Source organism: Stegodyphus dumicola, chromosome 5 (genome assembly GCF_044657685.1).
Source record: "Stegodyphus dumicola isolate Sdum_Otavi_A_Nest chromosome 5, ASM4465768v1".
NCBI classification, from domain to species: Eukaryota; Metazoa; Arthropoda; class Arachnida; order Araneae; family Eresidae; genus Stegodyphus; species Stegodyphus dumicola.
Window position 1 is genome coordinate 219,495,640 of NC_140772.1, and position 24,574 is coordinate 219,520,213.

The 24,574-nt window shown below is 33.7% G+C and overlaps 1 protein-coding gene across 1 annotated transcript in view; it reads left to right on the plus strand.

Moving 5' to 3' along the window:
* Positions 1-6,223: 6,223 nt before the first annotated feature.
* The window catches only part of LOC118198243 (short-chain dehydrogenase/reductase family 9C member 7-like), a 28,505-nt gene continuing 10,154 nt past the window's right edge, over positions 6,224-24,574 (plus strand). Inside the window, exons 1-3 of the mRNA XM_035369871.2 lie at positions 6,224-6,690; positions 14,091-14,303; positions 24,122-24,304. Coding sequence (XP_035225762.1) covers positions 6,453-6,690; positions 14,091-14,303; positions 24,122-24,304 — 634 coding nt within the window. The 5' untranslated portion in view covers positions 6,224-6,452. The remainder of the gene's footprint in view (positions 6,691-14,090; positions 14,304-24,121; positions 24,305-24,574) is intronic.

Here is a 24,574-nt window from a genome sequence, read left to right on the forward strand (position 1 = left end):
CTAAACTAACAGCATATAACAGATTAATTCTTTCAATATTAACTTTCTAAGTTATGCTTCAAGTGAGGGGCAGAACCACTCAAAAAATATCGCAAAAAGTTATATTCGATTTTTAAGACTTTCAGGCCCATGGAGATGAGTAAAGTTGCTTATCTTTAGCTTAAAAATAGCGGAATACGCTTAGGTAACGCGAGTGAGATATTTGCGTTAATTGGACAATTAGGATGTTTACTTTAAGAGGAATATTTATATCAATCAAAGACAACTGAAACGTGAAATAAATAATTTTCTGTGCAGGGAAGTGTTTTTCTATATGTTTGGTACGCATATATAGTGCATTTGTGTGTGTGGAGAGACACATTTCCTTACATCTTATGACTCTAATGGAAGAAAGTTTAAAAATATTGGAGAGTTCCACTAAATCGACTCCGAACGTACTGTGAATATTTATATAATTTACAAAGTTTAATTTATGTTTTTTCTAATTAAGGCATTGCAATGCTGTCTCGTATGCAACATAATCATTCTGCAAATATTCGATAGAGATCCGTCATAAAAATTTAATGCTATTTAATATCCCAGTGAGAACCAACTGACGACGTTCCGAATTTTCTTTCTCCTTTATCGCGTACCTTCATGGTGTAATCGGAAGCGCACGTTCGCCTAGCACTGCGCGGTCATGTATTTGAACCCCGGCGGAGACGTCAGTGGTTGCTTATGTTTTCTCGTTAAGAAAAATTCTGAAAGACGCTATAAGTGGCACCTGAACTAAATATGGTTATTTGCCTCCACCTGGATTTTGTGTTCTCACCTTTCCAGTTGCCCTTTAACAGCGAGAGAAGGTAAGGAATTTTTCCCTTCCTTACCGCGAGTTCTCGTTGAGTAATTGGAAGCACGTTCGGTTAGCGGTTCGTAGGTCTGGAACTCAAATCCTGACAAGGACATCACGGATTTATTAAATTTTTTCCTGTCTGCGAAAATTCTATTAGACTATTTACGTGGCACCCAAACTAAAATGTGGTCGACAATAATTTGTCCCCTCCTTTCCCATCGCGCTTCAATGAGGGAGACTGAAGGAATTTTCTCCTTACAGTTTGCCTTTGGGATATAATTGTAAAGCGTGTCAGGAGCAGTCGGAAGAGCAGGTGTTCGAATCCGGGGGGGACAGTACTCCTCATTTATCTTGTTTCCTGTTCCGAATTAAACATTATTACTCTAAGACGTGTTTATTATGTTTTCATATTAATCGCGTAAGATGATAATCTTAATGAAATTGTTTGTCCACCTTTTTAGTATGAAGAAAGCATAATTTTTTTTTTTTTTTTTTTTTTTTTGCTTCAAAACTTTTTCATTTCATCCCTATGAAAATTTTATAAGTTAAATATTTTTAAGCTAGCACCGATGTGTTACTCTTTCCACAATGCATGTGTCATTAGTACAAAAATAGTGACTATACCTGGATCAAGTGGCTAGCGCGTCGCGCAGCTGCACCACAGGTCCGGGGTTCGATCCCCGGGCTGGGCAAGGTTGACAAAGCCTTTCATTCCTTGAGTGGGTTGATAAAAGTTGCAAGTTCGCTTGTGAACTAAACACTGGAGGTCCAGCAACCACTTGCCCGGGGCATATGTTGATGCATTCCGGGCAACCCCTCCTTACAGAACGTCCGGAAAAGGTCTTTTGTAAGGAGGCGTTACTCCGGGGCCCAAAGGTCAAGAAAGCAGGAAAAGGACACTGCAGACCTTGGCCCACTAGGGCTGTTGAACTACTGAGTTAAGTTTATACCTGAATCAAATAATAAATAAACACCTAAATGAAACAGTCTGTGTCTAATTTCACATGAAAAGGTAATGATATTGTTAATAATAATGATGGTAAAAATACTGAAATGACTGCTAAATAAAAATGCGTTAATCAGCAATGATTAACCCTTAGAGATATAAAGATTCATGGCCTTAGCGGGCTTTAGAGAGGCGCACTTGCACTCCCTAAAACTAAAATTAAAAAAAAAAAAAAAAAAAAAAAAAAAAAAAAAAATATTGACCATAAAAGCTAGCGAAAAGTTTTTTAGCTTTCTTATTTATTCTGTCAAAATTTTTTTCTACACGAAAACTCCCAGATCAAAAATTTCAATCTTCTCCAGACATCATAGTTATTACATGGAAATAACTAACAGTGGAAGTCGACATAACCTTCTGTCTTCGCTCTTCGTAGATATATATAAGGATATAGATCAGTAACATGTAATTAACTGAAATTTCAAAAGTTCCTTATAGACAGCATTGCCTTTGTGTTCTATCAAATGTTTCCTCAGTACTCTTCTTCGGGGTCAAGGGAAGGTTTCTTTGTGAAAATAATAACGATGCAGTTTAAAAGCCTTATCTGTTTATTGTGTAAAGGGAAGAGAGAAGGAAATTGCTGCATTTCGCTCTCTAATTTCAGTCATTATGGTAGCTGACGGTAGAATACAACTGTTGTTAAAAAGTAAAAGAAACTAATGCTGATTTTTCTATTACTATTTTCAAATATTTCGAAAATCATTTGAACTTGGAAGTCAACGATTTTCCGTCAACCAAGAATATACGTTTTTGAATCAATAATCAGTCTATTGATTACCTTTCCCTAAGTTTCTATTGTTAAGAATTTTGTATTTAGATTTGTAATATTAGCCGGAGTATAATTAAAATTGTTGTATTTTTCTGTGTAATGTAGCGGGAGATAAATTTTAAAAGAAAGCTATGTCGGAAAAGTAAAAATATAGGGGCATATGGATTTAACATTGAGTAAATGAGTATCTGAATAATTTGTATTGAAATATAATAAATGTAATTGACCACTATATTAGCTGTAACCGTAATTCCACCCTCTTATTGCTTTCCAGTAATTTCGAGAAGCGGAAAGTACTAGAAATATCTTACGACCGCTTAAAACCTATTTAAAGCCGAAAAGAGAGCATCTGCTGTTAGTTGTTTAGTTAACTGCTGTTGTTATTGTTGCGAGTTCAGCGTGAGATCGAATTAGCTTTCTCTTTAGATGCGCATTGCATTGCGTTGTATTTAACGTTTTTAGTAGTTTGAGGTATAGCTACTTATTATACAGCGTGATATTGTGAACACTTCTACGAATACCTCTGATGAAAATTCCAGAGTTCTGATATATTTCTTTTGATAAGAATGCATTTTATTATCGAATTTGTGCATTCAATGTATTACTAACCCGTATGCACGCAACAATATTTATCTACAGTACAGTTTTTTTTTGTTTATTTTATCAACCCCAGCACAACGGAAAATAATATAAAATTTAGTTGGCTTTGTTTCTATTTTTCATTCTTCATTCAGCCCACCTAAAAGCAACTTTATACAGTGACTTAGAGTTTAGTACAATTATTCATTTTTAGTGTAGCAAATAATGGATATGAAAAAATTTGGACGTAATTTTTTACTAGCTGCGACGTTTTTTTTTTAAAATTAAATAACCGGACACTTGCAAGTTACTATTTGTAACAAGGACTGGCATAAGACATACAGCATAAAGTAACTGACGACTTACTTAGAATTATTCAAAGCAATGTCAGTTATTGTTCGACTGGATCCGATTAATATTCCCCCCCCCTCAATGGAGGGCTCTATTCATAAGCGTGGGATCGATTTTTGTACTCCAAAGTATTTCTTATTTTCAGCATTCTTCCAGGGATACTTAATGCTGTCTGTTTTTATGTAAGAGAATAGCACAGTGATAAAGAGTTTGAGGTTCCCTAAGATATGGAGGCTTATGCTTGGACCTTGTGGGCCTAGGCAGTAAGCAGGCTTTGTTCTTTGATTAATCACCAAATAGTGTAAAAATACATGGATATATATATATATATATTTTTTTTTCAATGGCAGATTGTGAACACCCAGGCCCTTCGGTACCGCAGTCAGGCTTCCCTAACCACTATACCATCTGGGCGACAAATACACGGATATACTTCTTAGATTGTAGAGTCATTAGGATTTTTGAAGTAAGAAACACGAAAAAATGAGCAATGCCCTCGCCGGGACTCGAACCTGGACGTCTCGAATACGCGCCGAGTGTGCTATCGTTACACCACGAAGGCAAGGCCAAAAATGAGGGAGAAAATAACTTATTATATAACTTATTATTATTATTATAACTTATTATCTTAGACTCATAGACTATTAGACTCATAGACTTGTTAGACTCATAGAATAATTATTTTTGTTAATATTACCATAGTTATAAATTGATTTCTGTCAAATTTATTAGACTAGCGTGATTTATAATAAATCGAAACGGAGATTGAGAGAATAGTCGCAGAATTTAGTAATATCAGCACACATTGTTATTAGTTTTGAAAGTATATTATTATTATTACTACTATTATTGCTATTATTATTATCGTCACCGGCCACAGATAAATGGAATTTTGAAGACTATTTCTTCCATGCTTCAACCGAAGAAAGCTTTAGATGCAAATTTGAAGCAATAATACTGACTAAGTAACAGCTTACGGTTCTATACGCGCGTTAATTACATCAAAAATAGCGAAAAATATGAAAGCACATGACTGTAAGAAAAAAATAGTCGAAGCTGAAGATTTGCTAAATTTTGTACTTTCTTTCTGTTTATATTTACATGGTACAAGATAAAAATTTAATTTTAATTCAAAACCCTTCAGTTTTAATTTTTATCTAGAAACACTCCCTTTTCAAGTTTATCATATATGAAACTCTATTTCATTTTAGCAAAAAATTTAATATCTAAACATCAATTAGTTGCCTTTTTGAGAAAATGCTTATTTATTTAAAAATTTTTATCTGTAACATATTTCTCTCTAACCCGCTAGCATTTACTCAAGGAAAATAGTACCTGGAAGCAAATCTTGGCGATATTCTAATATCCGGCAAATCTTTCATTCTTATATAGATTAAGATTCTAAAAAGGGGATTCAAATTTTAGTTAAAATTTAAATTCTTCTGTAAGTTAGATACCGACATTTAAAACTATGCGGCTACTCACAGTGAAGTGTTAAACCTCTTGATCCAAAGATCACTGTTCACAATTGAACTAAAATATCTACTTTTGGAATACCGTATGTATGTATGAAAAATTTCAGTTATATCTGGTCGGCAGTTGAAGATTTGATCCAAACAGACACTGAGTAAATAGAAAGAGTAAAATAAAATTCCGTTTTGATTTGTTTTCGAAATGCAAATTTATATAAATGGAGATCTGTTTTAGAAATAAAAATTTATAAAATAAATTTGATATGATTTTTTTTAATACTTACACACAGTTCTCAATTTTCGAACCATTTGTAGAGACATTAGGTTACAGATGAGATGAAAAATGAGCAATACCCTGGCCGGGAATCGAATCACGGACCTCTCGAATACTCGCCGAGCGTGCAGACTACCACACTACGAAGGCACGCTAAGAAGGCAGGAGAAATACCTTATATACTCCCCCCTTTAAAGGGCGTTTTGGGATGAGGGGAAGCAGTCGCCAAATCCTGGCGGTGGAGGATCGTAATTCACCAGCTTTTTTTTTTAGTTCAGGTGACACTGTAAAGACATTAGATTATTTCGAAATTTACTTACTTTTGAGTGTTTCTTTCCTATCTTAATTATTGTGTTGTAGTTCGATTGTGTATATATTTTCTTTAGTCTATTTGTTAATTTTGGAAAAAGAAATTGTATAAGTAATTTTTCAGCCTTTCTTCACATAAAGTTTCATTTATGTAGAATAAACTAAACTTTTTACACTGGATAATAGTCAGTGATTCGGTACACAGAAAGCGAAAATGACAGTCCGATACTTAAATTAAGGAAAAATTAGAATTTTGAAAAATATTTTTGATTCTTGAAAAAGGAGGTACCCCGTACCCGTCTAGCTTGAAATATGCAACTTTTTCTATAAAGGCCTAGCGTCAATCTAAGGCTGAATTTTACTTTAATGTAAAAATCATAATGCAGGACTTACAAAGATTTATATACTAAACCATAAAGCTAGCCATCAGGGAAAAAATAATACAAGCGTTGTCGTGTTCCAAAGGCATACCGCAAACTCAAATGACAACATGAACAGAGGAAAAAGATACTGTTAACCTTGCAAAGTGTTTTTCCCTATTGTATTCAGAAAGGAAAACTGACAATAAGATTATGAAATTTTTTCCTTCTTCTTAAATAGAATAATCTGCGTTTTTTGTATGAATTGAAAATTCTTTTACGGTAAGCTTACTACATTGAACAAGGTTAATTAGTAGTATATCGGTGATAAGTATATCAGAAGGGTGCATCAGTGATAAGTGCTATATCAGAACACAGTACAAGGGTCTATCAGCGATAAGTATATCAGAAGCACTGGAAATATTTTATGCATGAGAGGTATAGTTCTAAATGAAACCTGCAATTTTAGCCAGAAGGTATATTTTATGATTTTGGTTTGAGAGCATGGCTTACGATCCGAATTTAAACCTTTTAAAACGATCAGTGAAGGAATGGTGTCTAAATTACCAAATAGCTATTATTTTAGCTATATGTCTTGTATTGATCTTGCCAAATGGGTTACAATGGCCTTTGTTTTACCTAGGCAGTATTCTGTTTCTTACAGTAAAAATAGCTGACGTGGTGAATAACTTGAAGTCTAGAGACAAGATCGTGCCAAACGGAAAGTGTGTTTTTATAACAGGTAATAACCATTTTCATATTTTAAAATTAAGCTTATTCTATGTTGTGCATCTAGAAAATAATGAAGGATTAGTTCACTGAAAAACGAAAGGTAGAATAGATGTACTTATGTACTGATGTGTTTTATAACCTATAATAACTATTTTCATATTTTAAAATTAGCCATATTCTATGATGTGTATCTAGAAAGTAATGAATGATTAGCTCATTGAAAAACGGAAGGTAGAATAAATATACTTATTTATTGATGTGTTTTTAATAACGGATAATAAGCATTTTCATTTTTTAAAGTTAACCTTATTCTATGTTGTGCACCTAGAAATAATAAATGATTAGTTCATTGAAACACGGAAGGTAGAATAGATATACTTACATACTGATGTGTTTTTATATCAGGTAAAAATCATTTTAATATTTTAAAATTAACCACATTCTATGTTGCGCACGTAGAAAATAATGAATGATTAGCTAATTGAAAAACGAAATGTAGAATAGATGTACTTATGTACTGATGTGTTTTTATAACAGGTAAATGACCATTTTCATATTTTAAAATTAACCTAATTCTATGCTGTGCATCTAGAAAATAATGAATGATTAGCTCATTGAAAAACGGAAGGTAGAATAGATATACTTATTTATTGATGTGTTTTTAATAACAGGTAAAAAGCATTTTAATTTTTAAAACTAACTTTATTCTATGTTGTGCACTTAGAAATAATAAATGATTAGTTCATTGAAACACGGAAGGTAGAAGAGACATACTTATGTACTGATGTGTTTTTATATCAGGTAAAAAACATTTTAATATTTTAAAATTAACCACATTCTATGTTGCGCACGTAGAAAATAATGAATGATTAGCTCATTGAAAAACAGAATGTAGAATAGATGTATTTATGTATTAGTGTGGTTTTATAATACGTAATAACCATTTTCATGTTTTAAAAATTAACCTTATTGTATGTTGTGCACCCATAAAATAATGAAGGATTAGCTCATTGAGAAATGAAAGGTACAGTAGATATACTTATGTACTGATGTGTTTTTATAACAGGTAATAAGCATTTTCATATTTTAAAATTAACCTTATTCTATGCTGTGCACCTAGAAAATGATGAATGTTTAGCTTATTGAAATACTTAAGGCAGAATAGGTATACTTATGTGCTGATATGTAATTATATATTGAGAATTTAAAAATAAAAATTGCAATATCTTTAATATGTATATACGTTAAACACAACGTCTTACGTTTCGCTTGGCTCCATGTATATAGGGTGCTTGACAAAAGTATTATTTTCGTAAATATTGGCTATTTGTTTCGATACGGCATTTTGGGTCGAATCACTTTAAACGTTCGAATCGCTTTTCAAATTTTTGTCACCAAATATTATCGCCCTGTATTGCATTTGAAGAAAATAAATAATGAAGAATCTACATGAAATGAATGTATGTTTCTCTTATTGTCAAAACATAACGCTACCTAGAGTCAACAAATTCTGAATAACATAGCCTTCCACCCGAACATAGGAACATGGAAGACCGAATTTGGAATTTGTTTTATTGTCTATTTCATATTTTGTGAAACATAAACGAATTTTTGATTAAAAAAAACTCAACAATTTCAAAGTGAGCAGTGGCAATACTATAAAGTATAAACCCTTTTTATCTCCAGCGCGCGAGACTGTCTATCGGAAATTCTAAAGATATGTTATTTTTAAATATTTTCAGCAGTGTTAGCCCAAATGCTCTGGAAACGTGTATGTGTCTGTAAATGAAAAACAAAATGCTCGTTTGGAAGCAATATATAATCTGAAAGCTTTCAGATTTTTTTTATTTTAGTTACATTCAAATTCAAATATTTTGTCTTTAATTTTATGTACGAAACCTTAATTTTCAGGCAACATGATCTCATACTATAAAATTAATCGGCCAAGGTAATCATTTCTACGTCAAGTTTCATAGTATAGGGATCTTCCACTTTTTAGAAAGAGAACTTTTACGAATTATAACTTCATAAACCGGCAGACCGAATAAAAAATAAGATTCCCTAATTTTTAGAAAACTGGTTTTTTATGTTAAAAAGTAATGCAAGATAAATATTTTCATTATCTAAAACATTACCGCATTTGAAGAATAATTCTACAACAAACGGCTTCGAAAATAAAGTCCACGTGAAGACCTTTATGGACAAACCGTAAAGACCGACTCAGAGAATTTGTACAGTCTTCATATTTATGACCTCACGCATGATCTTCATATCAATGCTTAGTGCAATGATATGAATGGTTGTATTATTTCTTTTGTTTCATCTATGGCCATTAACATAAGCTTAAAGAAATATGACTCAGTTTGAGAAGATAAAGTTTGAGAAATGTTTGCTTGGTATATATACTTTGTTTTTCTCAAAGATATTAGTTCAAGAATTTTTTTCTAGTGACCAAATAGTTGAAAATTGAAGCATTGATTACAACTAATTAAGCTTTGCCAGAGTTATTCATTGATTCATCAGTTTTGAAGAAAAACATGAAAATTTATTAACGCCATTGCTGTTACGTTTTCTTTCCTATTTATACATATTTTGTCAACCCCCTTCATCAAAAATTTTACTGTTTATTGTAGAAGTCTAGAAGTTTTAACATTATTTTGTTTTAAATCTACCACACAGTAAAAAACCATCTATAATTACTTAAGTTACCTCCACCGTCGAAAGTTGAAATAATGTTACGCATTAAAAGTGAATGCTGTAATAGTAACAGCGTTTGAAGGAGAAGAAACGTAGGAAACCTGGTTAATCACCAATTTAGATTTAAATGTTTAAACTTTATTTCTTCTAATTGACTCTGTGGTGTTGAATCTGTATTTAATTCTTGCTATATTTATAAACATAGAATATTTTTCATCTTATATGCGATTGGTTCATATGTGTTTTCATTCTATATCCATATGCAAATTGGCAGGTTTTTTTTTTTTTTTTTTTGTTATTTTATTCTGTTTCTGAGAATGCAGAGAAATAAAGCCGTTGAGGTTGTAATAATTCAATGAACGATATTTGCCTTTTTGACTGTTGTACAAATATAACTCCAAACTATTTGTAAATCACAGCAGTATCACTTCTCAAACGACTCCTGAAGATTAGCCACGAATAATAAAAGCCTTTGATTTTAAGTATGATCTCCTGAACATGTTGTTTAGGCTCTGACATACTTTTGTGCTGTTGTGATTTATCTCACTTGTCTAACAGTAACATCAGGACAAGCCTACGAAATTCATCGTGGCGAGGAGAGCAAGATTGTGTCTGTCATTGGCTAGAGCACCATACACGTGACACCATACACCTTACACGTAACAGCAAGACTTTTCTCAGTTTCGTCCCAGTTTTGAAAGAGAGCACCCTGTGGGGACGAGTTCGAGAGTCTCTTTTCCTTCTTACCCTACCAGCAACTACTCGAAAGGACTTTCGGCTCCCCGCATAATTAGAGTGCCTCCCTGCCGCAAAGACACTATACATTTACAAACATACATACCTTCTTTGAGATTCGAACTCGGGCCCTATGATATAGCAGTAGGCTCCACTAACAGTCTGGGAGGTTCTGAAATAACTGATACCAGCAGTGCCACTGTAGAGCTATTAGGATTTTTTGAAGCAGAAGACGTGAAAAATGAGCTCTGCCCTGTCCGGGACTCGAACCTGGACCTCTGGAATACACGTCGAGTGTGCTACCGATATACTACGAAGGCATACGGAAAGGAAGAAGAAAATATCTTATAGCAATTATTAGTGTAGGAAGAATCCCTCCTGATATCTGTTCGTGATGTGATGTGTTAGTGATACGAACTTGAAAGGAAATAGCTTCCGAATGTAATCATTATTCACTGTATTGCATAACACTATAAATCCTCAAAACATAAATATCCAATGCAAAAATTCAATAAATTTCCTTCAGTAAATACAAAAGATAAGGTTCATGTGAAAGGAAGACTTTATTTTGATTTGTTTTGACAATATTAACATAATAATATCCGAAGTTTCTTTTTTCTTCTTTATGTTTTTCAAAATGCCTTGATCAAACTTTCAAAGCTGAATGCATTTCTTTCAAGAAACGGAACTGGCTCTGCTGAAATGATGTTGCTACGCAAATATCACTGATATTTTGAAACAACCTAATTTTCAAACCTTTTAATATCTTGAGACAGTATTTTATTTGAAAGTGAGGATTACTTATAGAAATTGTAATTTATCTGAAAGAATGGCTGATATTATTTGTATCTGTCTACCATTTCCAAATGTCAGTATATAATGAATGTTGAACTTCCACAGGTTTCCCCAGATCGTGCCATTCTGCTTCTACGAAATTAAAACTTTCTATAATTTACAAGTAAAGTTTGAAAAATTCCTTTTTTAAAAAAATTAAACGAAAACATAAGCATATGATTTAAAATATCTATTTTTAATTCCTTGTTCGAAGTAAAGGAACTATTGTAATCGCGGAAAATTTCGGGTATCATATTTCAAAGAAAATGTCCATTTTGCCTGCTATCCAATGCAATTGAACGATGTTTTTGCGTAACGTCTGTGAGTAAGGACAGAACAAAGGCTTCTTTTCCCCAAAACGGATTGCAAAATCGATTTAAAATGGATTCAAAAGATAATTTTCTTGTGACGTCTTGTACGTACGTAGGCATGTATGTATGCATTTCGCATAACTCAAAAACGAGTAGCCTCAGAACGTTGAAATTTCGTATATGGTACTGCTATAACATGCAGTTGTGCACTCCCCTTTTTGGTTGCAATCGGCTGCACCATCATAAACTGAGCTGCCCGGTGACTCAGTTTTTTACTTCCTTGTACGAAGTAAAAAGGAAGTATTGTAATCACGAAAAGTTTCCGGCAGCATATTTCAAAGAAAATATCCATTTTGACCGCTATCGAATGCAATTTAACGATGTTTTTGCGTGATATCTGTACGTAAGGACAGAATAAAAGACCCGTTTCCTTCAAAAAAATTATAAAACTGCTTTAAAATTAATTCTGAAGAGAATTTTTCGTGGCGTCTGTACGAACGTATGTACGTACATGCGTACGTACGTATCTCGCATAACTCAAAAACGAGTAGCCTCAGAACGTTGAAATTTTGTATATAGGACTTCTATAACATGTAGATGTGCACCTCGTATTTTGGTTGCAGTCGGTCGCACCAAACGTATATAAATACTATATTTATATATCGACTCTGTTACTCGGCACAGTAATCTCAGTTTCTTTACTTTTATATGTTTGTAAATTGTACATTTTTTGCTTTAAAAATGATTGAATTATATTGTTCTTATCTTCCCGTTAAGGTTTTTATGCCTTTCCTAATTCTGGAAGCAATATTTGTACAATTATAAACAATTTTAAAGCTGTTTAAGTGCGGTAAGTTTTAAATAACATGGTGGGCATATTTGTTTACATTTGAAACAGCAGAATTGTAGATTTGTTGCCAATCTAGAGAGACTAAGCTTCGCAACAACAAAAATAACGCCTTCATTTATTATTGCGAATTAAATCATGCTTAATCCTTTCTGGAATTTTTTGACTTACTTAATTTTTAATAATTAGTAATTTAATTTTTAATAATTAGTAATTTTTAATACAGATATTTTGAGCTTTTATGTATTTTTGTCTTGTCGCGAAGTGAAAACTGAATTAATTGAATGAGAAATACTCAATCGTCTGTGAAAAACTGTTTTTTTTTTTTTTTTTTGTTTTGTTTGCTTAATTTCTTTTTTACATCGTTCTAGCTTTATTATAGTATTTGAAAAGAACATGTGGCAACGATTAGATAATTCTTTAAATGATATACTTTTTGTGCACTCTGAGTTATAATATGAATGAAATATAATACTGTTAAGTGAGCCTAGTGCCAGAGTGTCGCTATGTTAAACAAATAGAGTGAATTTTAAAGAATGCCTTTATTCTATTGTGGTTTATGCGCTGTCGGCGAAGTAGGTTTAATTAAATCCAATAAGTTTAAAAGAAATGCAAGAAACAAATGCGTATAATTTAATATTCCGTACAAGGAAGTCATGTGGTGTACACATCAGATTTTTTTATTATTATGTTGGTAAATTGTGCATTTTTTTGCGTAAAAAATGATTGAATTATGTTCCGGTTAATGCGTTTATGCCTTTAACTAATCTGAATTAATTAAATAATTATAGAAATATCTATAATTTAAAAGTTGTTCAAGTGCGGCTATGCCTAACTTAGAAGCCATATTTGTTTGCATTTGAAACTTAGGAGATTAGTGAATTATGTCAGTTTCTGCTCCTTCAGTGTCTTTTTACCTAGTGGGACCAAAAGTAAATTTTCAGTTTTGTGCATCGAAAAATCTGTTTTCTTGCCTACTGGCCGAATTGCTTGTTTTTGGGTAGAAACTCCAATTTTAATTGTAAGAATTGTTTTTTTAATTGCTTAAACTCTATGTAGTGCTTTACGTTTTTCTATATTTTTCGCATTTTAATGAAGATATCTGAGGTTTTTGCCTTGCCGCGAAGTGAGACCTGAATTAATTGAATGAGAAATATAGCTCTAATGAAATTCGAGGAAATAAATAAATGAAATGCAGGAAAAAATGTGTATAATTTAATGGGCCATACAAGGAAGTCATGTGTCCGCATCAGATTTTTACTTGCTGAATGCTGTTCACTAGAAAAATTATCATTCAGACAAAAGGATGTATTAATCTCTAATTATGCACAGTTTTAGAGTAACTTGATAGCTAATTTGTAGAAAAATGTGTTATAAAGTATTATTGATATTATTGTTAATATTATTTTGTAAGCTTTGGGGTCGATTGTCTTCAAAAGAACACTTATGTGGTTGATATTTATGCAAAAAGTAATAGCGGATGTATCTTTACACAGTCCTTTGAGCATTGATTGTTTTTTTATGAAGTTTTTATTTAAGTTATCTCCTACCTATTTCAAGGAAATTTCTTTACTTAAATAAGCAGTTAATATCATAGCAAATTTTTCTATAATATTTCTCCTGCAGTTTAAAGTTTAAACTTATGCATCTAAAATTTTAACTGCTGAAAGTACAATAACACGTAGTTCAGTTCACTAATATTTTTGTTAATATAGTGTTACGGATTTTATATATGTGTAAATAATTTTAATGATATTATATGTGAAATCGTAGTATTTTTTCTATAATGTATATGAAAAGTTTGAAGAGAGCGAAACTCTACTAGAGAAATAAGATTACAGGGGCAGATCTTCTTATTTTAAAACTAATGTTTTTATTACATCACAAAGAATAATTTAAAACGGTAAAAATTCGAAATTTCTCTCCGTATTAATTTGAACTTCCAGAATGCCTACGCGTCTAAAATGAGATATGTTTCAATTTCAGGTTGTGATACGGGATTTGGTCACATGCTTGCAAAAGAATTAGATAAAGAAGGTTTTGAAGTTTTCGCAGGATGTTTGTTTCCTGAAGGAAATGGAGCCAAGGAGTTGCAGAATTACAGTTCACATTCAATACATATTATTCCATTAGATGTGACATCAGAAGACAGCGTTTTTAAAGCCTACCAGTATGTTGCTAATAGAATTAAAGATAAAGGTAAGCACTTAACTTTTGATCTTATTGGGGGCTTTTGTTTAATGTTACATAATGCATACATACATCTGTATACATATGCAAAGGGAATAACTTTGTATCTTTCATTCTAATTGGCCAGTCAATAAAATTCCACTCGCGTTTTTCGACCTCTCGAAAGGGCGACTTACGGTATTTATTTATTACATTCTTATAACGTCCGTAATTTTATATAAAACCATAGTTTACTGTAATAAAATATTTATAATTTTCTGTAGTTTCTTCTATGGATCAAATTATGCCCAAGTGCCGAATTTCGTAACCGTTGCTTTTAGTGCTTTTTTAAGAAGAAGCCCTTAAAATTTTACCTCTGTAAAGTTCATTTAATTAGCAATATCGCTCTTTAACTAAATTTCCTTGCTTTATTCTTTTACAATCAAAAATTTATATTTAATTCAAAATAAATGTCCACGTTTTTTGATTTATTTGAGAAAATTGTAAATTTTTCGGAAAAAAAATTTGAAATATAACCTATCAAAATTTCCCCATAATTTTGAAGTAAATATTTGTTTAAGCACTGGTCAAGAGTATTACAAACTTTTATTGACAAATTACAGATATATTTGTAAATTTAAATATTGAACATGCATGAAGATGAATTCAAAACTGGTGTAGGATTAAAAGGGTTAATGATGCCAAATTCAATTTGAATAAGAGCCTCATTTCATTTTGGAATGTTTACATGTTCTTTTCTCTGCAGTTTGGTTTTCGTTCTATTTCATTTTCAGTAAAATTTAACAAACGGATTCTTACTTACATGATATTTTAAATATTATACACTGCCTTCCTAAAGTTAAGGAACAGCTTGTTTTTCAAAGCTTACCATTACAAAAATGTCAGCAATGTGTAAATTCACAGTTCATATGCATGACAGTAGCGAAGTTTAAGAAAATATATGCAAAACTATAGCTACCACTTTTATTTTATAGAAAAGAATACTTACATAGGAGTTGGAGAAAAAATGCAAAAATTGTAATTTTTGTTCACGAGCGTTGATCTTGTTATTTATCTGCAATAACAAGTTAACAGCTAGGGGTAATAACAGAAACAGCTAGGTTGTAATAACAATAACTGTAATAACAGATAGAGGTGTTATTCCAGTTTTGTGGACAATATTCAGCAGATTCTATCAATGTCCAGGAGAAGTCGTTTGCCCGAATCACTGAGGTAGCGAGCGATCGAATGTATGGAAATGGGGATATCACGAGCTGGCTAGACCTCTCAATATCTCTCGTAGTGTGGTCCACCGTCTATGGAATCAGTTTGAATCCGAGGATTCTGTGCCTAGAAGACATGTTCCTGAGAAACTTAGAATTACAATGTCTGCGGAAGACCGTTATTTAGCTTTTCTGGCGCTAAGGAGGAGTAACATTACTGTGCCTCACCTCATGGCAGATCATTTAGTTGCAACAGGAACAAAAATATCAGCTACTACAGTACGCAGATGCCTACAAAATACAGGTCTGTATGCATGACGACCAGTTGTTTGCGTTCCTTCGACCCGAGAACACAGAGGTGCCCGTTTATGTTGTGCAAGAGAACATATCTCCTGGACCAGTCAACAAAGCTCATCTGTTCTCTTCACATATGAGTCCAGGTTCACATTGGAGAGTGATTCAGGTCTTCAGCTGATCTGGAGAGAACAACGCACCAGATATAACATTGTGGAAAAACACAGTTACAGAGGTGGTGGAATAAGGGTTTGGGCTGGAATCTCTCTGACTGGTGTGAGATATCGAGATGAGATTCTTGAACAGTATATCCGCCCATATGCCGCTTTTATTTGTCCTGGATTTCTTCTTATGGACGACAATGTGCGATCGAGCTCGGGTTGCTGAAGAATATCTTGTCGGTCAAGGTATGGAACGGATGAAACGATTAGCTTAATCCCCAAACCTGAATCCAATATAGCATCTTTGAGACTACCTTGGGAGACAGGATGCTGTTCAAGTCTACTTCCAAGGTCGTTAGATGAGCTTGAACAAGGATTACTCAGTGTCTGGTCGTTGCTTCCCATTTCACTGATCGACGTCTTAATTGACAGCATGGAACGTCGCTGCAGCCAATGTATTGCAGCTAAGGTTGGACACATTCCTCATTAGAACCCACTTTTGTAATGCTATCACCCCATTATAAAAGTGAATCAAAAAAGTGTGATATGCTGTTTCTTCAAGAATGTAGTTCTCTGTCAAGAGTGGATGTTTTACTGTAATTCATGTTTGCGTTGAACTTTTGAAATATTCTATGTCGCATTCATTAAAGGACTATTTAGTGAATGTCTTGTAAATTTCTTCTTTCTATGCTGCTTCTTTCTCAAATTAGACGCAAAAAATATGCTGTTCCTTAACTTTTGGAGGGCATTGTATATAAAAAAAGCCAAACTAGCAGTTTTTGCAGAATTATAACTGTTTTAAAATTTAAGAATGTTATTTAAAGAAACATGATAACTGATTAAATTTGAAAGCAGAACCTTGCTTACTTTCATTGATATAGCGTCTCCATTTTACTTACAAATTTACTTACCTAATATTAAATACAAGACCTGCCCATATAGTAATAGGACAAATTAAAAGACCAAACAATAAAATAAAAAAGTAACATCACAACTGTTGTTAAAGCCAGTTTAAACTTTTTATTTTGTCATTTGCAAATCGAAACTCTGCAGTCATTAACATTTACTGAGAACACACTGCACAAAAAAATTTGCTTCCGAATAATATTGTGACATTGAATTTTATTGCAAATTACGTAAATATGCTGCCGAAATTTTAGAGATGGTTTTATAAGGTATTTCTCCCGCCTTCCTAGTGTGCCTTCGTGGTGTAGTGCTCCTGCACGCTGGGCCGGTATTCCAGAGGTGCGTGGTTCGATTCCCGGTGAAAGTGGTGGCTAATTTTTCATCTTGCCTTCTTCCAAAAAATACCTAATGTCTCTACAATTTGAATAGTATATGGTAATACGTCCTTATTAAGAGCACAAGTGTATGAGTAGTATAGCCGCTTTAAAAGAGAGCGCGAAAGCGTTAAAAACAGTGTCAAAAATAGGGCGCCCTTCACCTTCAAAGAATAGGGAAAATGCGGAGAAAATTCCTTCTTTGGTAAAAGCTGATAGACATGTAACAACGCAGCAGCTTTTATACATGTTTGGGATCTATAAGCTATAGCTATAGGGAAAGAAAGCTATAGGTTACTTTTAATTGAAAATCTGAATAAGAGGAAAGCTTGTGCTCGATTTCTGTCTTGGAGTTCGACAGAACAGCGGGGGAAAAAAAAAAAAAAAAAAAAAAAAAAAAAAAAAACAGAAAATCTTGAAGATTTACTGTTTGCTAGTTTGGCAACAATTGCTTAAAGTTTGGTCTACTGGGAGATGAGCTTGGTGTCTACCACAGGACCAAGAAACACAAAGAACTCAATAGAAAGAACCGTCTGCTCTGATATACAGAAAGCACGGATGTTGAAGTCAAAGACTAAGGTGATGCTGATTGGACTTTTTTTTATTACAAAGGAGTTATTTACCATGAAAGTGTCCTTGAAAATCAATCATTTAATCAGCATTTTTACAAGTAGGTATTTTTTGATTAAGAAACAGTATAAGGCGAGATAGGAAGGAGCGTTTTGATTTTAGGCAATGGTTTCTTTTACACGATAGTGCTAGGCCCCATACAGGATTGTCTGTACAAAAATATCTTGTTAAGCATTTAGTTGTAATGATAAATCCCTCTACATATTCTCCCAACTTATCGCCAGCCGATTGTTTCCTTTTCCGAATCTTAAAATAGCCATTAAAATGATAGAGATTTAAACGTCTCACGCGTTTGCGAGTGGTTTGTTCCAACTCTAAACAGTATTTCGATAACCTAAAGAAACTTTTAAAAATTGTATAAACTCTTCTGGTGATTATTTTGGAGGATATAAATTTATTTGAAGATTAAACTTTTTCTTATTCATAAGAAATTGTCCGGTTAGTTTATGTGGACATGTTGTGTTTTATGCTCAAATGAGAAAGTATTTACGCTGCCTTGTTTTCTTTTAAATGCGTTTAAATTTTGCTATTTAATATTATATATATTAGAAATATGAAAGTGTAAAAGAAAACAGATGTCGAATATGCCAAAAATTCATAACAATTCATCACATAGTATGGTTCGCTATACCAAACTCCATATTTAGTAAATTCAGCTTTTTAAAATGTATATATAGGTATATTTTAATTTTATAACAGTTATTTTAATTTCAAAGTGCTTTCCTACCAATTCTTGTTTCCACTTACAGCTCCCTACCAGAATGAGGCTTTAGAATCTCGTTGAATACAAATGAGTTAGAAGTAGTATTTAAGGAAGGTTCCACTTACTTTATTAGAGAAAGCTAGATAGGAATCCTGAGTAGCGCGTGTTTGCCTTCGGGCTAAATCACTCTTAAAGCTGTTACACTCGCCCGTATATTACGTGGCTTTTGATATTCGCCGGCTAGTTTAAATGAAGAGCCAACTTTGTTAGATACTCGTGTTAGCTTCGGCTTAGTCTCTTTTAGTTAGTTATAATTTAGTTCTTATTTTCTTATTGTGAGTTTAAGCCCGAGTGGAGGCTTTGTTCTAAGCCCGAAAATAGGGCCAACGGTTCACCTTCTTTTGAATAAATAGTGAAATAAAGGGTATTTTAACCCTTCTGGAGTCTGCATCTTTAGTTATTTGAACTCGGCGATAAGTCGCAAACAGTTTACTTTAAACAAAAAGAGTGAGGAACCCTACATATATTTCAGAGAAATACTGTTCTTAATACGACTCCTACTCCAGTCTCGATAAATTTTCAATTACTATGCATATGAGCAATTTTCCAACGTAAAAAAGACTTTTCATTGAAAAATTTATCTTTTATATTTCTGGTGTAAATTCATGCAGAAAACCTACATATATTTCAGACATATGGAACCCTACTTATATTTCAGAGAAATGTGGAACCCTGCATATATTTCAAAGAAATATTGTTCTTAATACGATCCTTCTCCAGTCTCGATAAATTTTCAATTACTATTTATATGAGCAATTTTCCAACGTAAAAAAGACTTGAATTGAAATGCTTTCATTGAAAAATTGACCTTCAATATTTCTGGTGAAAATTCCTGCACAAATGGAATGACTGGATCGCAAGGACTTTTAAATAAAGTCATCATTTTGAAAATCTTATATTAGAAAAGGTGAACGTGCATGCCGTGAGCGCAATCAAGTGATTAATGTTCTCATTTACAGAGTGTTATATATGTAAACTGATGAACATATGCCAATGATTTACTCCAGATATCCTCACCTGTAAACTTTGTTACTGCTTGGAGTTGTAAATACTATGTTACCAAATGTTTGCTTAATTTTTTTTTCTCTTCTGGCATGTTTATTCACATAGTTTATACGAACTGTTAAGAAACTAAAATACTAATTCAGTATCCAGAAACAATAAAAAATATCACAATATTTATATTTGTTTTAAATCTGTGCATGGCAACGATTTGTAAAGCAATTTAAAACGGAATCCTAGGTTTTAAACTTTTTTTTTGGAATGCAGTTAAGATGTTATTTTTATATATTTAAAACTGTGAATTTTATGATTCCAATAGTACAATCCATAGGATGTTATAGGCCTTATTATTATAATCCAGTTTTATGATTTACATTCTGTGAGCTGCATTGATGCTAGCTGATGAGTTATTATTCCTAGCGTCAGCAGTGACATCAACATCTTGGTCAATATGATTCAGGAAGGCGAAGAGAAAAAGTAGCCAGAAAAAAGAAGAGAGAAGGAAAAAAATGTGTGTGGTATAGACGAATAGCTAGCTGCAGCTGGCGGTATTATAAAAAATACTTTCTTATCTAGTAAAAAGAAATACTATAAAAAATAAAGAACTTCAAGAATACATTTTATTTTAAATGTTTTGATTCTTCTTTTCTTTCTTTTTCTTTTCCTTCTCAGCCACTAAAAAGAAAAAAAAATGATTATGCTTTAAAATATGTATATGTAGGTTAAAAAAATGAAAATAAATTGACGGTTTCATTATGTATTTATTATTATTCCGCCTGCTTCACCTCTCAATGGGCACTACAGGTCAGTCACGTTATCCTGATCGTTGTAGCAGCAACCGTTTTTGGTTGTTTATCTTTTCAACCTTATTATTGATAAAGAGATTTAACATTAGTGTATTACTTTTGTTGCGTGCTCCAACTTACAATGTTTTGGGTATGTTAGTATAAAATTAGCAAAAAGGGCTAGTTAGTCTAGAGATATTTACATATATACATGAATGGAGGCTTGCTGCCTTTACATTTTGTCAGGGCCTAGACCTGGTTATCTGCTATGATTATATTTCTCTTAGAATAGACATACTCTACGATGGTTCTGACGCACCGCTGTCCTGAAGTAGTAATCCTGAAGAAGGTCTTTGAAGCTATGTCATTCCTGGAGCTGAGGAAGGGAGGCTCTGATGGGAGAAGTGAGTGGACAGTCGTGGATGGAATGTGAAAAGTCTGCTAAAACAGCTGAAGCACCGCAGGAGCATTTGACGTTTTGATGGCAGAACCAGGCGCAGAAGATCTTGCTTTTGGCAGCGACTATGGAGAGTGAGATCTCTGAGTCGATGGAAGGGTGACTTGTGGCTTCTTTAGCTGAAGAGTTGGCCCTTTCGTTACTTTGGGTACCTTGATGACTATGTACATAACATAGAGACACTTGTCTGGAAGAAGACAGGGTAATAAGCACTTCTTTTAATGAGGAGATGTGGAAGGCTTGCGTGTCGTTCTTGTTCAGTGCCTGTAGGACGCTCATGCTGTCCGTAGTAATCCTGAAGAAGGTCTCTGAGGTTATGTGATCCCTGGACAGTTCCATTAAAAAAACGTTTTTAAAACTGGAAGTTTTCAGATTTTACGCACACCCGAAAAGATTTATTAGGGTTGTTACACTCTCGCTGAGCTCGCACTCTACCAATCTGCTCCTAAAAAAACCTTTATTTGATTATAAAATTTCGTAATGCATGTGTGTTAGCATGTCTGTACCCGAAATTAAATTTAAAGGTAACGATTAAATTTTTCGGCAATATATATATTTGAAAGCTCTTTCTACAAACTTTTTCTTTTAACCTTACTCGAACTGTAATAACATTTTCTTAATAATTTGAAATTCTTTTGTTGATACTGTTTTATATTCCAAGAGAAAAGAACATTGCGGAAACAAACTTCCAAAAATTTTAAAACAGAAATTTCTTTCCTGTTAAATTTCCATTTTTTATTCTAGTTCAGTTCAGTGGGTTCCAGTTGTTAATATGAAGTTTTCAGACTTCCAGATAATTTCTTTTTAATCATTTTTTGAAAGTAGCGATCTAGCGATCACTTTTAGAGACGACCATTTTAAACAAGTGATCCCTGCGAGATATAATCTCGCATCCATCCTCGGATAAATCTGTAACTTGTTAGCTTTCAGTATATATATATATATAGTTTAGCGTTCTTCTAGGTAATACATAAATAAAAGCTGTAGGGTAATTTGATCCTTCAAAATTCAAACAAATCTTTTGGGGAAGGAAGGGAAATGTTAGATGTTAAGGTTAGATGAAAAGGAAATGTGAGATGAATTGTGATAGGGATTCTGACATGCTAAAATTACAATTTAATATAACAATTTCGTGCATACTGAAACCTTTTAATCTCGTATTAAATTCGAATTCTTAATCTTTAGAATAGAGATGATAGTAAATCAAAATTAGTTGCTACATTTACTCCGTCCCAAATTAGTTGCTACATTTAGGTCGAAAATTTTGTCCCAAATTAGTTGCGACACTTCGAGTAGGTGGAGTCATAAATTACTTTAGATGCAGTTTAGTAGATCGACAGCAGTAAAATTATACAATGTACTATAATAATGTACTATAATACTATAATGAATATAACTCTGTATACTAGATTTTCTTCTCAGTTTTTACTTTCCATAAATGTAGCACTTATTCTGGGACAATGCTTTCGAAGCAAATTTACAGGGTTCGCACTCTCTTAAGCTACGCCTCATTTTGTAAGGAATCTACCACCAGTATATCAGAAAGATCATGTTAATGTGATTAAGGCAAAGCCTCTAGGGCTGTCTGCCTAAGGGGTGATACCTTCGTGGAGGACGTTCTAAGGAAACTGGCTAGTATACACAAGACATATCACTGGATTTACAATTCATTAGCTAGAATATAGTTTTATGCGACTACTATCCCCCTCCCCGGGTCGACGCAGAGACCTCGGTGAAGCTACTTGCTAGGATCTGTACCTAAGCAGTCTCGGCCACGGGGGTATAAAATTCATGAGCCTGACCGTTCCCGACGACTTTTGAGGAAGGGTTCATCCCGAACTTTCATGAATCTGGTGGCTAAGTCCCCGTAATAAGGGTATCAGTAGCCGAATAACTCCTGGGCCATTGAGCGTCCAGTCACTGCTGTCCTCGGTAGTCTTTGTAAAGCCTGGAGGGATGGACTGCCTGCGTAGTACTGTGCCTGCAGGTTTTAACGACCAGTCTGATCCCCAGTTTATCATTTCCAAGCCATAAGTGAAACCTGAAAACCGGGGCGCAGGCCGTAGCCGTGCTCTAAGAGAAAAATAAAAAAAAGCCTGCCACCTCGGATTGGGAGCCCGGGGTGGTAGCGGTGAAAAATTCTAATCCTCTTGGAAAAAACTTGAATGACGACCCTCCCCCTGACTGATATGGGGGTTTTCAGTTAGGTTCAGTCCATGTAGTGTCAAATAATTAGACAAGGCACGTATCAATACTAATAAGTTATGCGACTACAGACGGAAGAGTCCTTACAAAATGGTACGAAGCTTAAGTGTTGGCAAACCCTGGATTTTTGAAACTAATTTGGTACTGATTTAAGGAGGGAAAGCTTGTTAAGTAAATGTTATTGACTGATAACGCAGCACCCTGAAATTTCTGAAAAATGTTTAGACGAAATCATAAAATCTTTAGTATCAGTAATCAGCACAAAAGTATTCAAATGTAGGAACTAATTTAGGACAGAGGGAGTATCAAATTTCATTCACAAATGAAGGAAATTTTAAAGGTACTTTATTTTTAGAAAATCCTCTCGTGAGCCAAGGAGGACAAGATAGGGTTTAACTCAAGTCTAATGCTGTTGTTGAGATTAATCTCGCTTGTCTAATATCAGAACAAACTCACAAAATGCATCGTGATAAGAAGGCAAGGTTGCGCATATCGTTAGCAAGATTCTTAGACACCATACAGGTGACAGTACGACTGTGATCAGTTTCGCCCTCAACTTAGAAGGAGAGCACCATGGGCAAAAGTGACGGGTCTTAGGGTCTCCCATCTCTCTTCCTCTACCACCAACCTCTCAAGAGGACTTTAATCTCGCATTTTTGAGTTTTCTTATGTCGCACAGAAGCTATACATTTACAACCATCCATGCCGTCTCTGGGATTCGATCCCAGGCCTTTCGATACGGCATTCAGAGTCACTAATCACTATCCCGATTGGGTGGCACTCAAATCTAATTGTTAGCATATAGCATGAGAACGAATAGAAATAGCGAATTTTAATTTAATGCATGCAAACAAGTTGTTTTAGAAAAAATACTTATAAGTTCATACAAAAGAGTAAACGCAAATGACAACTTACGAAGAGATAAATTAAAAAAATCAAAAGATCCTTGTATGAAAGAAATGATCTCAAAATCTTTGTTTCGCTATGAACTCAGACGAAATAATCCAATCCCTTATTCAAAATTGTTGAAGAACTTTTTATTTTACAGGTCTGTGGGCTGTTGTAAACAACGCAGGAATCAATGACGGAGGTGAAGTACTATGGACCGAAATGGGCATCCTAGAAAAAATTTTTGAAGTCAATGCTTTAGGTGTTATCAGAATTACAAAGACGTTCCTCCCTCTTTTATGTCAGTCAAAAGGACGGTTGGTAACTGTGGCAAGCATTGCAGGTAAAGATATTTTACGGTAAAATATAACTTGTTTATCTGAATGTTTTGCTGCCAGTACAAGGTTACATTTAAAGAACTAAACATATATTACGCATAGCGGGTCGTATATTTGGTGGAAAGGATATCTTTATAGAAATTACCTTAGTAAAGAAAGCTGTTGGACATCACGACAACAACCGCCACGAAAATTTCAGAGATAATTAAGCAGGTGAAGAGAACAACAGATGTAAAGCGGGACAATTTTCACAGCTAGTAGCCCCTAGAACAAGA